This window comes from Lotus japonicus, chromosome 4, assembly GCF_012489685.1.
Source record: "Lotus japonicus ecotype B-129 chromosome 4, LjGifu_v1.2".
NCBI lineage: Eukaryota > Viridiplantae > Streptophyta > Magnoliopsida > Fabales > Fabaceae > Lotus > Lotus japonicus.
This window is the reverse complement of record NC_080044.1, coordinates 11,367,465-11,384,960: the sequence shown is the minus strand read 5'-3', so window position 1 is coordinate 11,384,960 and position 17,496 is coordinate 11,367,465. Positions and strand designations below refer to the sequence as shown.

Sequence of the window (17,496 nt, the reverse complement as noted above, 5' to 3'; positions counted from 1 at the left end):
ACGGTTGACTACAATATGCGCTTCATTTCTATGGGTGAGGATCGAATCCTCCAACTTCATAGTTAAGAGATGATGTGAACTAATTAAATGAAGAAAATGGTGAATAATTTTCCATTAGATGGATGTATTTATTTTTTATTTAATTTTCTTTACAAAGTAATAATTTCAGTCCATCAAAAAATGTTGAGATTGTTGACTCTTGCGGAGTTCTCTATCTAACCAGTTTCAATTCTTCATCATCACCGTGCTCGTCCAATTCCATGGAGTTAGAGGTACATGCGGTGGGAGGCATAGACAACTGTTTCGTTTCCCTTCCCTTACCTCTAATCCAAACCCTACAATCCACTCGATCTTCTCCACTCCCTCATATTCTCGCTCTCGAGCTTCGTTCTCTCACTCACCCACCACACTCATGGTTCCTCGCTTGGTCCGGTGCCACTTCTTCTTCTTCTTCTTCTTCTTCCGCCATTGAGGTACCTTCTTCTTCCTCTTCCATTTCCCCTTCTTTTCCTTTCACTTCCAATTCTCAAACACATGGTGCTTCTATGTTGTTGTAGGTTTCGCAACAATTTGCTGAATGCGTTTCGTTGCCGAATCACGCTGCAGTTCAGGTCAAAGTCGCTTCGAATGTTCCGCATGCTTCTCTGGTCACGATCGAGCCGGATACCGAAGATGACTGGGAAATATTGGAGCTTAACTCTGAACAAGCTGAAGCTGCAATCCTCAATCAGGTATGAACAATTACTCATTCACTCGAACACGGCATAGTAGTGTGTGATTTAATCGAAACAACTGAAATGAAGTAAACATCACAACCCTGTTGTCAATAATACCATAGTGGGAAGATAAATTAGGACATATGAAGCACGAACTCTGACACGGACACAGGACACGACACAGACAAGTAGGACATGGGGACACGACTTTGGGTGTCTAGCTATGTAGGAGTGTCGGCTTAGTGTTCAAGGTGTGTCCTAGCCCTGTCCAAGCCGAAAAATAATAATTTTTTATTCGGACACTTATAACACGTGTCGGACAGTGTCCCAGGCATGTCGTGACTTTCGTCACATGTCGTTGTCGCACGTGTGTTCAACATGTGGACACTCCGCTTCCTAGGCGTGTCCGTGCTTCAGAGATTAGGACCAACAAGGTGTTGGTCTAATGGTAGGCAAGCTAGATTTCCGTAAGGGTGAGGTCACAAGATCGAACCCGGGAAAGTCATTTGTCGGACCACCACCGTTTGGAGGGACCCCACCGTATACTGAAAAGGTCAACACGTGTAAGGACCAAAAAAAAAGATTAATTAGGGATTGGGAGGCGTCTATTAAGAGTTTCAGGTAGGCATTCATTATTGTAGTTTCAGTCCTTTATCTTGGATCTCATGTTTATGTTTTCTATTATTTTTGTAGTTTGTGTAGTTTTTAATCAGTTTGGGAAGAAACTAGTTGTTTAGTGGTCTGTTCTGTTGAATTAATACTGTGCTGCTGTGGTTGACTTGATGCAGATCAGGATTGTACATGAAGGGATGAGATTTCCTTTGTGGTTGAATGGTCATACTGTCATCACATTTCATGTGGCTTCTGTTTTCCCGAAGAATGCGGTGGGTAAGATTATGCCTATTGCCGTTTACTATACACACGCATTACGTGCTTGGTTAAATCCGCAAAGATAATTACTACAGACACTTCATTATTTTTTTTCTACGCTTTCTTTTTAATATGTAACTTAAATCCATCTTGGACTGTCGTGGGAAACATGATAGAGATGTAGTTATCAATGTAGATGCCGAAGTAAAAATGCATCCTTGGTTTTTTATGATCAGGATTTTATTTTTTATTTCTTTAATTCGAGATCAATTTTACGTGGAATATTTATTTAAGTCTAAATATATTTATTGTGGCCTTTATTTGGTGTGCTTCTCACGCTGCTTCGCGAGAATTACTATCTCACACATGTAGAGATTGGGAAGCTTTTTTGCATTATTGTTTTGTGATAGTCGTGTTATTTTACTAGTTCACTTGGGCAATTACAGACGAGTGATCTTACTTTTCGAAATAAACCTTTGGATGATTTACTATTTACATATCTATTTGTGTGTGTGTTTGGGGGGGGGGGATGAGTTTCCTTGCTTTGAAACTTTGTCATAAATGGTTTGTTAACCTTATATTTAAATACTTATTTCTTGAAATGCATTTACTTTGTTGCTTGTCAGGATAAATATATACCTTCTTGTAACTTTAATCTTCTCTCATAGGTTTTTCAGAATTACTACAAAACATGATTCTTGCGGGTTGGGGCGTGGTGGTGGTATTATGCTTAGTTATTTGTTATGCACTTCCTTGGGGAATTATCACAATCCCTGCGTAAACAAGTCTCTTTTGAATTATTAACTCAACAGTTATATATAAATATCTATATTCTGAGGCCTATCTAACATGTGAGACTTTATCAGTACAACTCATGCCAGGAACAGAAGTTGCTGTTGCTCCCAAAAGGCGTAAAAGGATTTCGGATTCAGCAGGGGATTCACATCTGGAATCCTGTAATAAAGAGCATACTGCAAAGATGTTGCTCCGTGTACAAGATCCAGATGGGTTATGCTCTACCAGTACTCATGTCAAAGGTGTTGAGCTCCATGTAGGGCTTACTTCTGTTGCTTTTGTACATCCAGAAACAGCCAAGCTCTTCTCATTTAATATGCTTCAGTTGGTTTCAATAGTGCCAAGAGTATCCAAGGAGAATGTTAATATTCCCAGAACCAATATTATGAAAGCCAAAGGTGGTTCAGCATTTAATGAAGTTGAGAATGGAAGTACTGACAAGAAAGAGTATCGACAGGCACTTGTTCATCTGTTGATTTCAGAATCTGTGGCTGAAGGGCATGTTATGGTAGCTAAGTCTCTTCGCCTTTATTTGAGAGCTGGCCTGCATTCATGTACGTAAAGTTATCCTAATATCTATCTTAGCCCGCAAAATTTTATGGTCTAATATATGCATGCGCATAAATTTAATTGTGTATGATATTCAGCCCAGTAAATTGTCAATGGTTTTTATGTTATCTGTTTCTGTAGTTTGGAGACTTGTCGTCTCTAATTTGTGTATTTTGACAGTGCATCATCAAGCATGACAAATTGGCAATCAGGGAATCTGCTGTTTGTTATTTTGATAAGCAGTGGATTTACCTTAATACTTAACTTTTGGTTTGATTTTTCATGGCATTAGGAGAAAAGAGAAGTGTAAGGGTTTGCTGCTTTTTTGATGGATTTGTTGTCTTGGGTTAGAGCGCAATGCTAGATTTTCCAATGCAAGATTCCTTACTATCTCTATCAGTTAGAATTTTGTCTCCCTTTTTGTTTTAAGCTCGTGGTTTTACATGGAATGGGATAGGATAATCTTTCCAATGTTGTTACTTTTCCCTTTTTTTCTTTTGATACATTGGAGGACAGGAGCCTAGGTAGAGTTGGGGATAGGGATAGGTGGTAAGGCTAGTGAGAATCAAAGCTTCAATATCGTCATTTCACCATAATCTTAGAGATTGAGTTCTGTGCTATATGAGTTACAGGCTTAATGTATGTGGGCCTGTGCATTGTCCACGCTTCAAGCCCAAACGGGCTTTTGCGTGAGGATGCGTGTTAGAAATATAGTATAAAACCATTCGGAGTCCTTTACCCAACAGCTTAAGCTTTTGGGATAATTGGTCTTCGACACACTCTAACTCTGATAGTGCATTTTCTTTTTCGTTTAAATTGCATTTTCTTTTTCTTTTATAGTTAATTAGTTATGCTATTTGTTCTTTCCAGTATAGATTAAAAAGGCTTACTTTGCTATAGCGTCTATGTTGCCTATATCTCTATGTAGGTGGACAGTATGCCACACTTTGCTCTTTTCTTTTGCTATTTAATGTATATTCAATTGAAAAGTTTATCTGTCCTTTAAATTTCGATATCTGGTTTTAAAAGATAATGCTTTTGTGATTGTCCAGGGGTTTATTTAAAGGCATGTGATGTTATTTTGGAAAAAAGTATTCCTTCCATCTCTATTTGTCATTGCCAATTCAAACTATTAAGAAAGGAGATGGCTGTTGAGAAAGATGGTCTAGAAGTTTTACATGGCCAGAAGAATCACAGTGATGAAAAATTGCATGCAAAAGCTACTTCAGGTGTCATTGTGGATACTTTAGATTGGTCAATCCAACATGCATTTACTGCAGCTCTTTCTGATGAATCCGATTCCAAAGCAGAAGAAGAGGCTGCAAAGCAGTTTCAGAATCAAAAGGGATTACAAAGTCTTGTAAAACTATGGTATATTGCACAGCTTGAGGCAATTACTTCCATTACGGGTATGGAGGTTAATTCATTGGTTATGGGCCGTAACACCTTGCTTCAATTTGAATTAAGCTGTTACAAGCTTGGCAGTGATGGAAAGGTCCAGCTGGCTGATAATTCTTCAGAGAATAGTGGCAAGGCAGCTGAAATGTTATTTTTATTGACCTTCGGTGAAGAACATCTGCATCACAGGAGACTAAACGCATACGAAGTTGCTCTTGGAGGAAAACTCAATAACATCAATGATGGGGATTTTAAGCTTTTTGGACAGATGAAACTTGGGGATCCTGTGTCTATTAATTCTGTAGAAGAGAGAGCCCCTGAAGACCCCGTTAGCTCAAATGTATCTTCTCTTGACTGGATGGAGAAAACTGCTTCTGATGTTATCAATAGTAGGTTTCTCTTCTGGTGAAGTTTCCATTAATTTTCCTATTGATTTGTTACTCATGATTATTCTTTTTTAAAATAAAACTTAATGATACTTTTTTGCATTGGTTCTATCATTATTGTGGCTAGATACATGCCAAGTTGGGAAAAGTCTATATGATATGTACTTAGACATAACAGAAAGCAAAGGGGATAAGAAAATTGTTTGCAAGTTATGATTGAACATGACCCTAAACTGAGCATTTGCTGGCTTGTTTTCTGAGCTCACAAATTGTATTGTTAGGGAGTTGAAGAATTTTTTTCTTGCTAGTCAGACACTATGATGATTAGTTGTCTGATTTGAAAGGAGAAGGAAAGAGAAGAGACATATTCACTGAGTTAGTATTCAGTTTGGTTCAATATTACAGTTAGCTATAAGTTTCAGTTTACTATGCTTTCTGTTATGCTGAGTGAGCAGGTTGTTATGCTGACTCAGCCTTTAGCTGTAACCTCCAAACAGCTTCTATGAGAAGCTAAGGACTGCTATAAATATTTTACCCTCTTGTAAACATTTCAATCTATGAATTCTATGTTTTCTGTTCAGTTTATTCAAGTCTTGTAGATTTAAACACACTGTAAGGCATAACGCTGACACCTAAACCTTAATCATGTGGAAACTGTTGCTGATATTTATAATGTGCCCTAAAATAGCAATTGTTCTGATTGTATTTGTCCCAATCCTTTTACATTGCAGCCTCTTGTACTGCAGTTCCCTGAATGATTTTTAACATTCCCTTTTTGCTGCTTACAGGGATGTTGGTATTATTATCTTCAGCATCTGGTTTGTGGTTTGGCTCATACAACTTGCCACTTCCTGGACATGTTCTAATATATGGACCTCCAGTGCGTATGATTTAAATTTTAATTTTTTATTGAAGTTGTATATCGAATCACCTGCCCTAAATATGCAACATCTTGTGGTTTTTTGATCCAGAGGGGATCCCGCCCAATCAACATCTAAAAAGGCCTCCAATGGCATTCCTCCATCCCTATATACAATGCCTTTTCCCGGAGCTTTTTCAAATACTTGACCATGCAGATTTGTGCTCCCCAATGAGTGCGATTTTAGGAGGACATAAACTGACTTACAATACTTATAGGGAAAGCAATATGTAGCCTGGTGACAGTTAGACAGTTTGGTTTACTCAATTAGTCTTATATACTTTTATGGGTTAGAGAAAGAAACTCCATATGTTGTAAATTTCATTCTTGGCTCCACAGGGTCTCACATTGTTTGGATCCCATAAGACCGATCTCAGCTAGCTGGTTCAGAACATACTTCACATGATTTGAGTGCACAATTTTAATGCCCAAGAAGTGTTTCAAGATTCCTAGATCTTTGTTTTGAAATTTTGACAAAAGTCTTTAAGTTGCCAATGCCTTCACTACAAACCATTGTTAGTTTGTCTGAAAAACATTGTATGACTGTTGTCAATTCTTCTTAGTCCGACTCTGAACTTCATAACCACATCATTGTATCTCCCAAACCAACACCTAAGTTATTGCTTTAGGGCTTAGACCATAAAATGACTTCTTTAGTCAACACATCTCTCCATATTCCCCCTAACTAACAAACCCAGGTGGCTTCTTCAAGTTCACCTCATCCTGTAAAATGTAAATCACCATGTAAGAAGACATTCTTGACATCTAGTTGGAACAAAGGCCGCTGATTAGTAGCAGAAAGAGAAATGAGAATGTGAAAATAGGAGAGTTTAGGAACAGTTGAGAATGTGTCAGTGTAGTAAACCCCATAGGGTTACCTCTTGGATATCAACCAAGCTTTCAAGTGAGCCCTTCCATAGAATCAAGATTGACTTAGTGGTGTAAAGCCACTTACACCCAATAGCTTGCTTCCCTTCAGGTAAAGGGACCAACCAACCCTGACCTTAACAAAAAATTTCACTACACGTAGTTCTCACCATCCCCATCAACTAGGTGAAATATATATATATATATATATATATATGTATATAATATATATTTATATATATATTTCTAGGTTAAGAATGAACTACGATATGTAGTACAAGGTACGAGATACAAGTACATATGGTTTGGGGCCATATACTCAATAATCTAACTCGAACTCATAACTTTAACTATTAGCAGTACTTAATAACTTTATTAAGAAGTAAACTTGAAAATGATCTTCAAGATTTGTTTTTTTTTTACTAAATATAACCTTTGAAGAAATTGACGCTCACCAAAAAGCCTCGAATTGGTAAAAGATTTATTTAGTGCTGCTTCGCAGTACTCATCACCCCACAAAGTGCAAGACTGGCTGCTGTGTTGGTCTTGAGCTCGGTATCCATCTCGTATATTAAGATTCCACATTATGCGTAATGATGCTTTCTTATTTTCCTTTAGATTACTGATCCGGCATGAGTGAATCTTCAAAGCATTTGACATTTGGAATTTTGAATAATTTTCTTCCAGGGCTCTGGGAAGACTATATTAGCAAGGACTTTGGCAAAATCCCTTGAGAATCATAAAGACATCTTAGCACACATGTATTAATGTTAATTCTAATTTAGTCATTCCATTCTGATTTTTATCCCTGTCTTCTATATATCAAATTGCTCCTGTTTAGTTATTAAAATTTTCAGTGTTCAATGCTATGCAGAATTTTTGTTTCCTGCTCAAAACTTGCTTTGGAGAAGGTCCCAATTATTCGTCAAGAAATTGCGAACCATATAAATGAAGCCATAAACCATGCACCTTCCATTGTCATCTTTGATGATTTGGATAGCATAGTTTCTACACATGACTCAGAGGGATCTCAGCCTTCAACATCTGTTGCTGGACTCTCAGATTTTCTGGTTGATATCATGGATGAATATGGCGTAAGAAGTTATACCTTTAGTGTTATTTGCTGCTGATTCATGTTTGCTCCATGTAACAACTGCATGTCAAATGTTGATAAAAGTTCTGGCATTTTGAAGCATGTGGCCTGTGGTTGGTATCACCTTTCATTGATAGGCTAGTTTGAATCAGCTTTCTGTTTTTGTTGAAATAATTTATTAATGGGAAGGGGAAGACAGTATATACTTCTCTGATGTCTGCAATACTTTAGTAATATAAGGAATATATAATTGAAACAGAAAAGGGGAATAGAGGTGAGAAGGGAGAAAAAGATTAAGAGCAAGTCTTTTACTGGACCTAAAAGGCAAAATTATATTTAAAATTAAAAGCATATGCAATTATGCATCACTAAATTCAAGTCTATTTTCCATTAAAACATTCGCGTAGCACTTCAAGCTTTCTTGTACTCCTATGTAGAAATAAATGCTGTCTATTAGATTTATGAGAGAAGAGAGGAATATGATTATGAATCTGATTTTCTGTATATCTGTCAATGATTACAACTTACACGATAGGAAGCTAGTAGTTGTAAGTAACTACTCATAGTCATAACTGAAACTATTCCTAGCTAATCATAACCGAAACTGTTCCTGGCTAGAGAAGAATTGGTTCATTCTTCATACTAATACATATACTCCAATATTACCACCTCGACGTGAGACTAATCTAAGGTCACACATGTTGAGCTTATAATGCTGTTTTGTGAATCTGACAGTCGGCAGTGTCCTCGTCTCCTTGACAAAGTATTGGCTAGCTGAAGGTCTGCTGGGATATGCTGGGCAGTGAGTTGTCTATTGATGACAATTTTTCTAAAAAATAAGATATCTAACTCCATGTAATATTAGCATGTAGGATAGTGTTATAATCAAGTGAAATGGTGATACACTTGTCAAAAGATGGAAGGAGCAGTATTGAGATTGACAACTTTCAACCATGTAATAGAGTCTGGATCCTTAACATATCTGCAGCTACTTAAGCCTAGGCTGCGGTATTCAGCTTCAGAACTACTGCCAGATACAACAGTCTGCTTTCAGGACCGCCAAAAAATCAATATGGGCCTAAGAAGATACACGCACCTGAGGTAGAATGACGATCGTCAGGATCCGTGGCCTAATCAGCATCACTACACCCATGAAGAGATAAAGGAGAGTCTGGAGAAGCAGGCTTGAGAAGAAGCCAGAAGTGACATGGCCTTTGAATTAGTGCTAGATGCATTAATTGCTGTCCTATGTGAATCATGGAGAGAAGACATAAAAGGACACACTTTTTTGACTGAGTAACTCTGTTCAGGCCTTGTAATAGTCAATTATTGCAAGGAACCCGCAATGGATCCATAAAAGGAACACCCCCTGTTATGTGGAATTTGGAGCTTCTCACCATAGGAGATATTTACTTTGGCCTATAGGTCTCGAATGTACCTGAACTGAGTGAGGACTAGAGTGCCATCACTAAGAGATTTAACTTCAATTCCTAGGAAATGTTCAAGCTACCCGAGCTGTTTGAGGAGAAAGACCAAATTGAGCTTTGAGATAAAGTTGTTCATAAGGGCTGAAGAACTGCCAGTGATGATAATATCATATACTGATAGGTACCAGCACTATAGAAGAAAGAAAAACTGATTATTGTGTTGGTACCTATTTAAAGAAAAACAAAGTAATTATTTTTAAAATGTCACTATTTCATGAAATAATCAGAGACAAACAGGCTGCTTCTTACTTAAATAGTTTCTCTACTTTTTGCTATCTCTCTATCTCTAGATTCTGACGCATTCTTAGTCGGTGTTTTTTTTCTGAATTCAATCATGAATTTATTGCCTTTGTCTGAACAGGAGAAGAGGCAAAAATCATGTGGATTTGGACCAATAGCCTTCTTAGCTTCCATTCAATCCCTGGAGAGCATACCACAATCTTTGAGCTCTTCAGGTTTGCAGCTTTTGAGTGTAAATTAGTCATTTTTGTTTTAGTAAAATCTAAAAGGAATATTGGCTATTAATATACAATTTTTTTAGCTGCTAATTTCTTTTTTTTTTTGTTAGGACGCTTTGACTTTCACATAAGGCTGCCCGCTCCTGCAGCTTCCGAGCGCAAGGCTATGTTAAAACATGAAATACAAAGGCGTCACTTGCAATGTGATGATGACGTCCTGCTTGATGTTGCTGTAAAATGTGATGGTTATGATGGTTATGATCTGGTATTCCACTTGCCATTGTTAGCTTTGTTCATATGTGTCATATGTCACATGTTCCGTTTGTAGAGAAATTTAGAGAGAAGATAAGGAGGGCAGTTTTGGGATATACATTCCACTGCAGATTTCTTGCTTTACATCTTCAATAAGTTACAGTTGTTTTCAGAGAGAGAGAGAGAGAGAGTGTGTGAATAAAATAGCAGCACAATGTTTTGGTTAAATATTGAAGAGAGAGAGAGAGAGAGAGAGAGAGAGAGAGAGAGAGAGAGAGAATAAAGCAAGATAGTTTGAGATAGACTTTCCACGGCATATTTCTTGCCTTACATAAACGTTGGAGTTGTTTTCTTTTAGCTTGTTTACATGTCAGCCCATTTTTTGGTGGTAGTAGAAGGGAGCTGAGGAGTTTATGCATTTGTTTATGAGGGAATATATAAGCAGCATAATTTATGGGGTAAACAATGGAGAGAGAGATAGATAGATAGATAAGTAGAGAGAGAGAGAGAGAGAGAATGAAAGAAAGATTGTTTGAGATTGACATTCCACTGCATATTTCTTGGCTTACATAAACTTTGGAGTTGTTTTTTTAGCTTGTTTACATGTCAGCCACTGAGGAGTTTGTGCATTTGTTTATGAAGCATTCAGTTTAGTATTCCTGCAGAACTTTTGCTAATAAATGGTCTAGATTAGAGATAAGGAGTGTTAAGTTACTTTATCATAACTTGAAAAACACCAAAATGATATATTCTTTCCATCTACCCAGCATAATTATAACTTATGCGGCTTCATTTGCATCTCATGAACCAACACTTTCTTTTGTGTATGCTTGGTTGGCCATTTGAGTATTATTAATGGATGAACTATCCATAACTATGTCTGAGCTGCATGGATGCAAATATTAACTAGTTTCACTCTATCCAGGAAATATTAGTTGACAGAACTGTACATGCTGCTGTTTGCCGTTTTCTTCCAGCTAATGCGACTATTTATGAGCATGAGAATCCAGCTTTACTAAGGGAGGATTTCTCTCAGGCAATGCATGATTTTCTTCCAGTTGCAATGCGTGACATCACAAAATCTGCTTCTGATGATGGCCGTTCTGGATGGGATGATGTGGGTGGTCTTGTTGATATACAAAATGCTATTAAGGAGGTCTGAATTTATGAAATATTTGAACACCTTTGTTCTCTAGTTTATTTTGTGTGTCCCAATTTCATTGTACAGATTTTATGTGATAATATTATATTTGTAAGGACCCTTATGAATGCTTAATCTTGATGGAGTCCCCGGAAAGATTCTGTCTGACAAGGCATTTTCCACTGACATGGGTATAATATGTGTGATTCATGCTAAGAATCAACTCCGCATCTGTTCTTTTACTGTTCTTCTGTGGTTGCTCAATATTGTTCAACACTTAAACTGTTATATTGTTCTTTTGCTATTTCTTTATGGAATTGTTTATCCTCTGAAGTATTTGTGTTGTGTTCTCTTCGTTTTAATTTATTTATTCTCTTATCAACCAAGAAAAAATATTGAGAAGTGAATATGGAGATGGAGATGTATTCAGTGATCTAAAAGCATATATTACAATAGTAGGAAAGCTGAGTTATCAGTATGACCCTGACATATATTTCTTTCTCAGTGAGCTTAGTCAGTCAGTTCATTTGATAACCTAGTGGCTAGAGCTACTCAATGGGATGCTGTTAGTAACATATTCAAATATCTGAAATGAGCCCAGGCAATTAGGTCCTGTATCAAAGTTCGGTTATCCTAGGATAGAGGATTCTTTGATGCTCAATGATTCTTGTCTTGTAGTTTATTGATGATTTAATTCATGTTTTTTTGCTTCATGTTTCCTCTAATTGTATGTTTGCATTATTTTGTTAAATTATTTCCAGATGATAGAGTTGCCATCAAAATTTCCAAAAACTTTTGCACAAGCACCATTGAGGTTACGTTCGAATGTCCTTTTATATGGTCCTCCTGGTTGTGGCAAAACTCACATAGTTGGTGCTGCTGCTGCTGCTTCTTCGCTTCGATTCATTTCAGTTAAAGGGCCAGAGCTGTTAAACAAGTACATTGGTGCTTCTGAGCAAGCTGTAAGAAGCCAATAATGCTTTCTTTAGGCTATTATCAGTGTATGCTGGTTTCTGTTATGTTCCTCAATCCAATTAGAGTGCATTTGTTTCAAATTTTTAAAAAAAATCTTTAGCTGTATAAAAAGGTTATTATTTTTTTAGAGATTTTTAAGAAAAGCATAAGCTGATTTGTGTTTGGTAACACTAATTAAAAGCACTTTTTTTTCCTCTTACCTATCACAATAGCTTTTTATTTATAAGCTAATCAAAGTAGATTTTTTAAATAATTTGATTTCAGTTTTTAAAAATTTATGATTTTTTAAAAAGCTTAAACAAACACCTAAAAAGTTGAAAAAAAAAATTAATTAAAAAAAGTGATTTTTAAAGAAAAACTGAAACAAACGCACTCATAGTCTCTGTAAAATATAAAAGAAGTTTTTCTGAATGTTAGTGTCTTATGGACTCATAACTAGCTTTTTATACAGTCACATTGAATGGATGTATTAGCCTATTGATGTATAATATTTATTGGTCCTTCATCTGAATTGATTAATTTTTCTTTGAATGTCTTAAATGCTGGTTTCAGGTTAGGGATGTATTCTCTAAGGCAACTGCTGCGGCTCCATGCCTGCTCTTTTTTGATGAATTTGATTCTATTGCTCCCAAGAGAGGGCATGACAATACTGGAGTAACTGATCGTGTTGTTAATCAAGTCAGTATACATTGGTCACCTTTTATTTTATACTTTGTTGAGTACAATCTGACCTCAATATATTTTTTAACAGTTTTTGACCGAGTTAGATGGTGTTGAGATTTTAACTGGTGTATTTGTGTTTGCTGCAACCAGGTTAGTTTCCAAGCATGTATTCATTTGTTAAAATAAAACAAAAAAATTGAAATTGTGTCAGAGATGAACGATTAAAAGTTGAATAGATGAAAGAATGAAAACAAGGCTATAGGTTCAACTCTGATTTGCTTCTAGTTTACATTTAATTTAGAATACTTACAGGGAGGGCAATTTGATCACGGACTCTGAATATTCTCTAATAAAAAATTTGGGTTTGTCATGTGGTGCTTTAAATGCAGAAAAGGGTCAATCCATCTGATGTGATTAATAAACAGGTTGAATTTGTTGAACAGTGCAGCTTGAAATTAATCCATATACTTAATTTGATAAAATCAAGTGAGCTTATATTTGGTATCATAATTAGCTTTTATCCTTTTGGAACTAAAACATTTTTGTACTGAAAACTAAACAATTCAATGAGTAAAAAAGTCAAAATTGAGTATTAAATAAAAATATACACAGTTGATGGTAAAAATAAAGGATTATGAGCCTTCTTCTTCCAAGGGAGAATCCCTTCCGAGGCTGAAACCTTTCTACAAACTCCAATACTTCAAAACATAAATCCTAACCTAACGAGAATACTCTTATTTATACTATTCTAACTCTATTTATACTCAAATGGAGAAGTCTAGAATCTTGGTTCAACAATGAACACGGAAAGAAAGGAAAAACTCAAGCATTTGGAAAAGCTGCCCATCTTCTGCATATTCTGAAGAGCAATTTCTTTGAAATAGCTATGTGCTGAAGTCGTTGACAAAATCCTTCTCCATAATAAGTTTAGTGGCAGGGAGACATCTTTTAAAGATGCAGTCATTCCACTTTGACCAAATCTATTAAAGAACTGAGTAAATCGCATAGCCACCTTTTTGTTTCAGCTAAGCCTTTTTACCAAACCTTCTTAAACTACTCCAAACTAGGACTCACCCATGCCCCCCCCCCCCCCCCCAAAAAAAAATTCCTAAAAGTATTTCGAAAGGAAAATAGCCCTTTGATGAAAAAGATATTGTAAGTTTGCAACTATCACCTTAAATAGTCCTGCAACTGCAGTCACATTTTCCCACATAAAAAATGCATAATGAACTTTTTCAGCGGGTTTGACTTTCCTATCAACAGGATTCAAGCATATTATTTGTGTAGTACTGTAACTGGAGAGGGAGTGGGATGTTCTTTTTTTCTTTTTATGGTAGAGTTGGAGAAATCAGAAAAGTTTGTCTTGGATTATATTCTGTTATTTTTGGCTCTCAGCACATAATCCCAATATTTCCTTTGTTGTTGTCTTTGTGAATCAACCATGAATGTGTCAACTTTTTTTTTTTGTGATCCATAGTAAAATCCATTTTGTTGAAGTTTTACTTTAACATTCTGGAGCTGGGGTTTACTGAAGTCATATTAAATATTCCGGGCAGGTTTCAAATTGATTCCGTATACCAAATTGTCGAATCATAGTCGATTAAGGCTCTAAGCTAATTATTGGCTATTCTGATATTTGTTTCTCATGTCAAGCAGTAGACCGGATTTACTTGATGCAGCACTATTGAGACCGGGTAGATTAGATCGGCTTCTGTTTTGTGACTTTCCATCTTGGCATGAGAGATTGGAAATCCTTACAGTACTTTCTAGAAAGGTATGCACAAGCTTAACTTTGAGTATGGTCATCTTTTGGTTCTTATTTGCAAATTTATTATGTATCTTGTTGGGACTTTTACATGTGATTTAAATGTTTTGGGATAAGTTGTTTACTTGTTTTACATGTTCATATATTTGGTAATAGTGCTGGGAATTCTGTGTTTTTGTTATATTTTTTTCCAGAGGGCTATTGCAGTCTAGGTTGAAAAATTCTAGACTCTTTAATGTGTATAATGGATGCCATTCAAGTTTAATAAAACAAACTGAAGCGTCTATGTTGAAAGGAGCATTTTCTTGAGCAATGGTAGATGTATGGTAGAGCCTAACAAAAACGTGAAAGAAGATTAAATAAGTGGATGTGAAATTTTCATCCATTGCTTTACACAGCCGAAAGTTTCTCAGCCACTCCTTTTTTTTTTGTGTATGTGGGTTGGTGGGGTTTTCTTTTGTCCACCATCATTTCTCTATTCATTTTGGAGAGATGACTTGAATGTAAAATCTATACAAAAATACTTATTACATTTATAAATTCAATAAATGTAACAACATCATTTGCTTTAATTTTTTTATACAAATCACATAAATAAGGAAATTAATATCTCATAATATTATCATGATATTATAACATCTCATAATAATATCATGGTATTACAACATATTCCATGTAAGCTTTTGAAATTTCCTGATTTTTCATATTTTTTTATGAGAAGACCACCGTTTTTAATGAAAAACATACTGATGCATTCATAATTGATCAAAGAGCTTTAGTAATATAGATGACTGAAAACAACATTGCCAAAAGAATGATAAGGACATTTTTAAGTGTTTTAGTTTGGAAATGTGTTTGTGGTTGGGTGTCTCTGTTGATGAGATAACATTGACTTCAACCAGAGATGTGTAGAATGTCAAGATGGTCGTTAACCCAGCATATATTTTGATATTTCTGAGTTTTGCAAGGGAGCTTTACTTCGAGACATGCTTTTACTAGTAGGAGTTACCGTGTTATCTCATGTGGATTTACCAGTTCTTTAGCATCTATGATCTTTGATACCCGATGCTTTATCGACTCGATTAAAATGAGTGCTTCTAATTATGCAGTTACCAATGGCCAGTGATATTGATTTGGGTACTGTAGCTAATATGACTGAGGGATTCAGTGGAGCTGATCTCCAAGCTCTTCTCTCAGATGCGCAGCTTGCAGCAGTTCACGATATTCTAGACAATGTTGACGCCTCTAGGCCATTGAAAACACCAGTGATTACTGATGCTCTTCTGAAGCTCACCGCATCCAAGGCTAGACCATCTGTTTCAGAAGAAGAGAAAAGAAGACTCTACAGTATTTATCACCAGTTTCTGGATTCAAAGAGATCCGTTGCTGCCCAGGTTCTTGCTCTCCCTCTCCTATTTTCCATCTCAATCTCTGTCTTTCTGTTAAGTCATATTGGATGGTTGTGTTTACATACACATTTAATCAGGGGAACTGCTACATTATACTGGGTTTGGGGGAAAATGCCCCTACTCAACTTACAATTTACCCTTCTCCCATTCCTACTCCTTTCTCTCTTTACAACCTCAAGCTTTGATTTTCTGATCAATGGTCATAATTTTGTACACATCACTTCACGGAATGTAATCCTTCCAATAATATTTCAAAGAGCCAGCATAACAATCATAGCTTTATCATTAGTCAAGGAAAAAATCTTCATGTGAGTTCAAAATATATTAAATACTGTATTTTTTCAACTGGTTAAAGACTTAAAGCCCTCATAATTTTGAAATGTTAAAGGCTGTAGTGTGATGTTCACCTTAATTTTCTGTTAACGGAGTTATTTTATTTAGCCACTTTTATTTGATGAACAAATAATGTCTGCAGTCAAGGGATGCAAAAGGCAAGAGGGCAACTCTAGCGTGACAATAAGTAATGCGGTGGAATTTGTTCATGTGGTAGAAGCTGCTCTCTGGGATTCTTTTTCTCCCGAAGAGGCCTCCGATGTTCATTTACACTTCATTAATATTGTACAGGAGTCTGACTTGGTTCAATTCATCATTTGTTGTATTTAGAAAGTGCAATATCTACAAGAATGTGACGAATAAAATAGATAAGAAAAAAGTAAATCCAAGATTTTTTTTCTCATTTTATTTTTGGTCATGTGAAATTACAAAGTTTATTGGGGAGCAATGGCCTTAAGAAACCCTTGACCAGAAGACCAAGATTAGAGGAAATCTTACGTATTGTCAACCATCAAGGGTTCCTCTAGTCTTTGTATTGATGACCCAATCATCTACTGGAAATTCAGTGGAGAATATACTTGCCCCTGTCTTGGCACAGAGAAGTTAATATATGCTTTGAGGGTTCATTTGCTGCTTTGTCATTTTGCAAGTTGGTTAAGTTGCAGCTTATTGCCATAGTCTCGTCGCCTACCTTATATCGTGTTAGTCTCAGAGTGATCAGCCGATTTGCTCATTGCAGAATGTACTAAGCCCTACACAGAAGTTGATATGCTTTGAGGATTTATTTGCTGCTTTGTAATTTGGCAAATTGGTTTAAGTAGCAGCAGTCTTGGCAGTTCCCTTACCTTATACCATGTTGGTCTCAACTTGATCAACTGATTGTGTATCCAGTTGAATCCTATATGCAGTGGGCAAGGCCAGTGGTTAAGGAATAAAGCACTACCAGTATTTGGATTCTGCAATCCCTGGATTCAAGCACTTATGAAGCTCTTCTGATAGGAACCCAATTATTAGGAATAGGCCCAATACTACTAGAGTCCATGAAAGTAAGAGGAAGAGGTGCAATGCACCAAATCTTTTCCCTTGAGAGGAGTAACCGCCTGCTGAGGTGGCATGAGTTGTGCAGGTAGAGAGAGAGAGAGATTGGGGATTATATAAGCATGTATTGTGTGAGAGAGAGGGTAGGCTTGATTTGGGATTAGGCTTGGGAGAGTAGAGGCACTCTCGAATTGCCTCAGTTTCTTATCTTTAATTTTCTACTGTTATTTGTAATTCCCTAAAACACTGCTTCTGGGTATTTTCCAGAGGATTCAGTGTTCATCTATTCTATTTTCACTCTCAGTCATTGTGCTATTTTCTGGTTCCTAACATTGGTATCAGAGCACCGATCTAGGTGCTGTGGTAGCCATTGATTCATGAA

General features: G+C 36.4%; 1 protein-coding gene across 2 annotated transcripts; it reads left to right on the top strand.

Moving 5' to 3' along the window:
- Positions 1 to 176: 176 nt before the first annotated feature.
- Positions 177 to 16,484, top strand: LOC130714636 (peroxisomal ATPase PEX1). 2 transcript variants are annotated; one of them, XM_057564554.1, is made up of 17 exons: positions 177 to 473; positions 558 to 731; positions 1,505 to 1,604; positions 2,453 to 2,935; positions 3,983 to 4,717; positions 5,503 to 5,594; positions 7,188 to 7,261; positions 7,375 to 7,594; positions 9,442 to 9,535; positions 9,649 to 9,803; positions 10,716 to 10,946; positions 11,693 to 11,893; positions 12,459 to 12,584; positions 12,658 to 12,719; positions 14,226 to 14,343; positions 15,444 to 15,728; positions 16,219 to 16,484. In XM_057564554.1, exons 1-17 carry the CDS (start codon positions 261 to 263, stop codon positions 16,255 to 16,257), a joined length of 3,402 nt encoding a protein of 1,133 aa, XP_057420537.1. In that variant the 5' UTR covers positions 177 to 260; the 3' UTR covers positions 16,258 to 16,484. The 2 variants fall into 2 exon arrangements, with proteins under 2 accessions (XP_057420537.1, XP_057420538.1); XM_057564555.1 differs by lacking the exon at positions 177 to 473 and having other exon boundaries at positions 713 to 731; positions 1,505 to 1,600.
- Positions 16,485 to 17,496: the final 1,012 nt, after the last annotated feature.

Excerpts from the sequence above, each read along its gene's own strand:
- LOC130714636 (XM_057564554.1), top strand. The coding sequence starts at position 261 with ATGGAGTTAGAGGTACATGCGGTGGGAGGCATAGACAACTGTTTCGTT. Across the intron at positions 9,804-10,715 it reads GTTATGATGGTTATGATCTG|GAAATATTAGTTGACAGAAC; the intron begins GTATTCCACTTG and ends CACTCTATCCAG. Across the intron at positions 15,729-16,218 it reads AGAGATCCGTTGCTGCCCAG|TCAAGGGATGCAAAAGGCAA; the intron begins GTTCTTGCTCTC and ends TAATGTCTGCAG.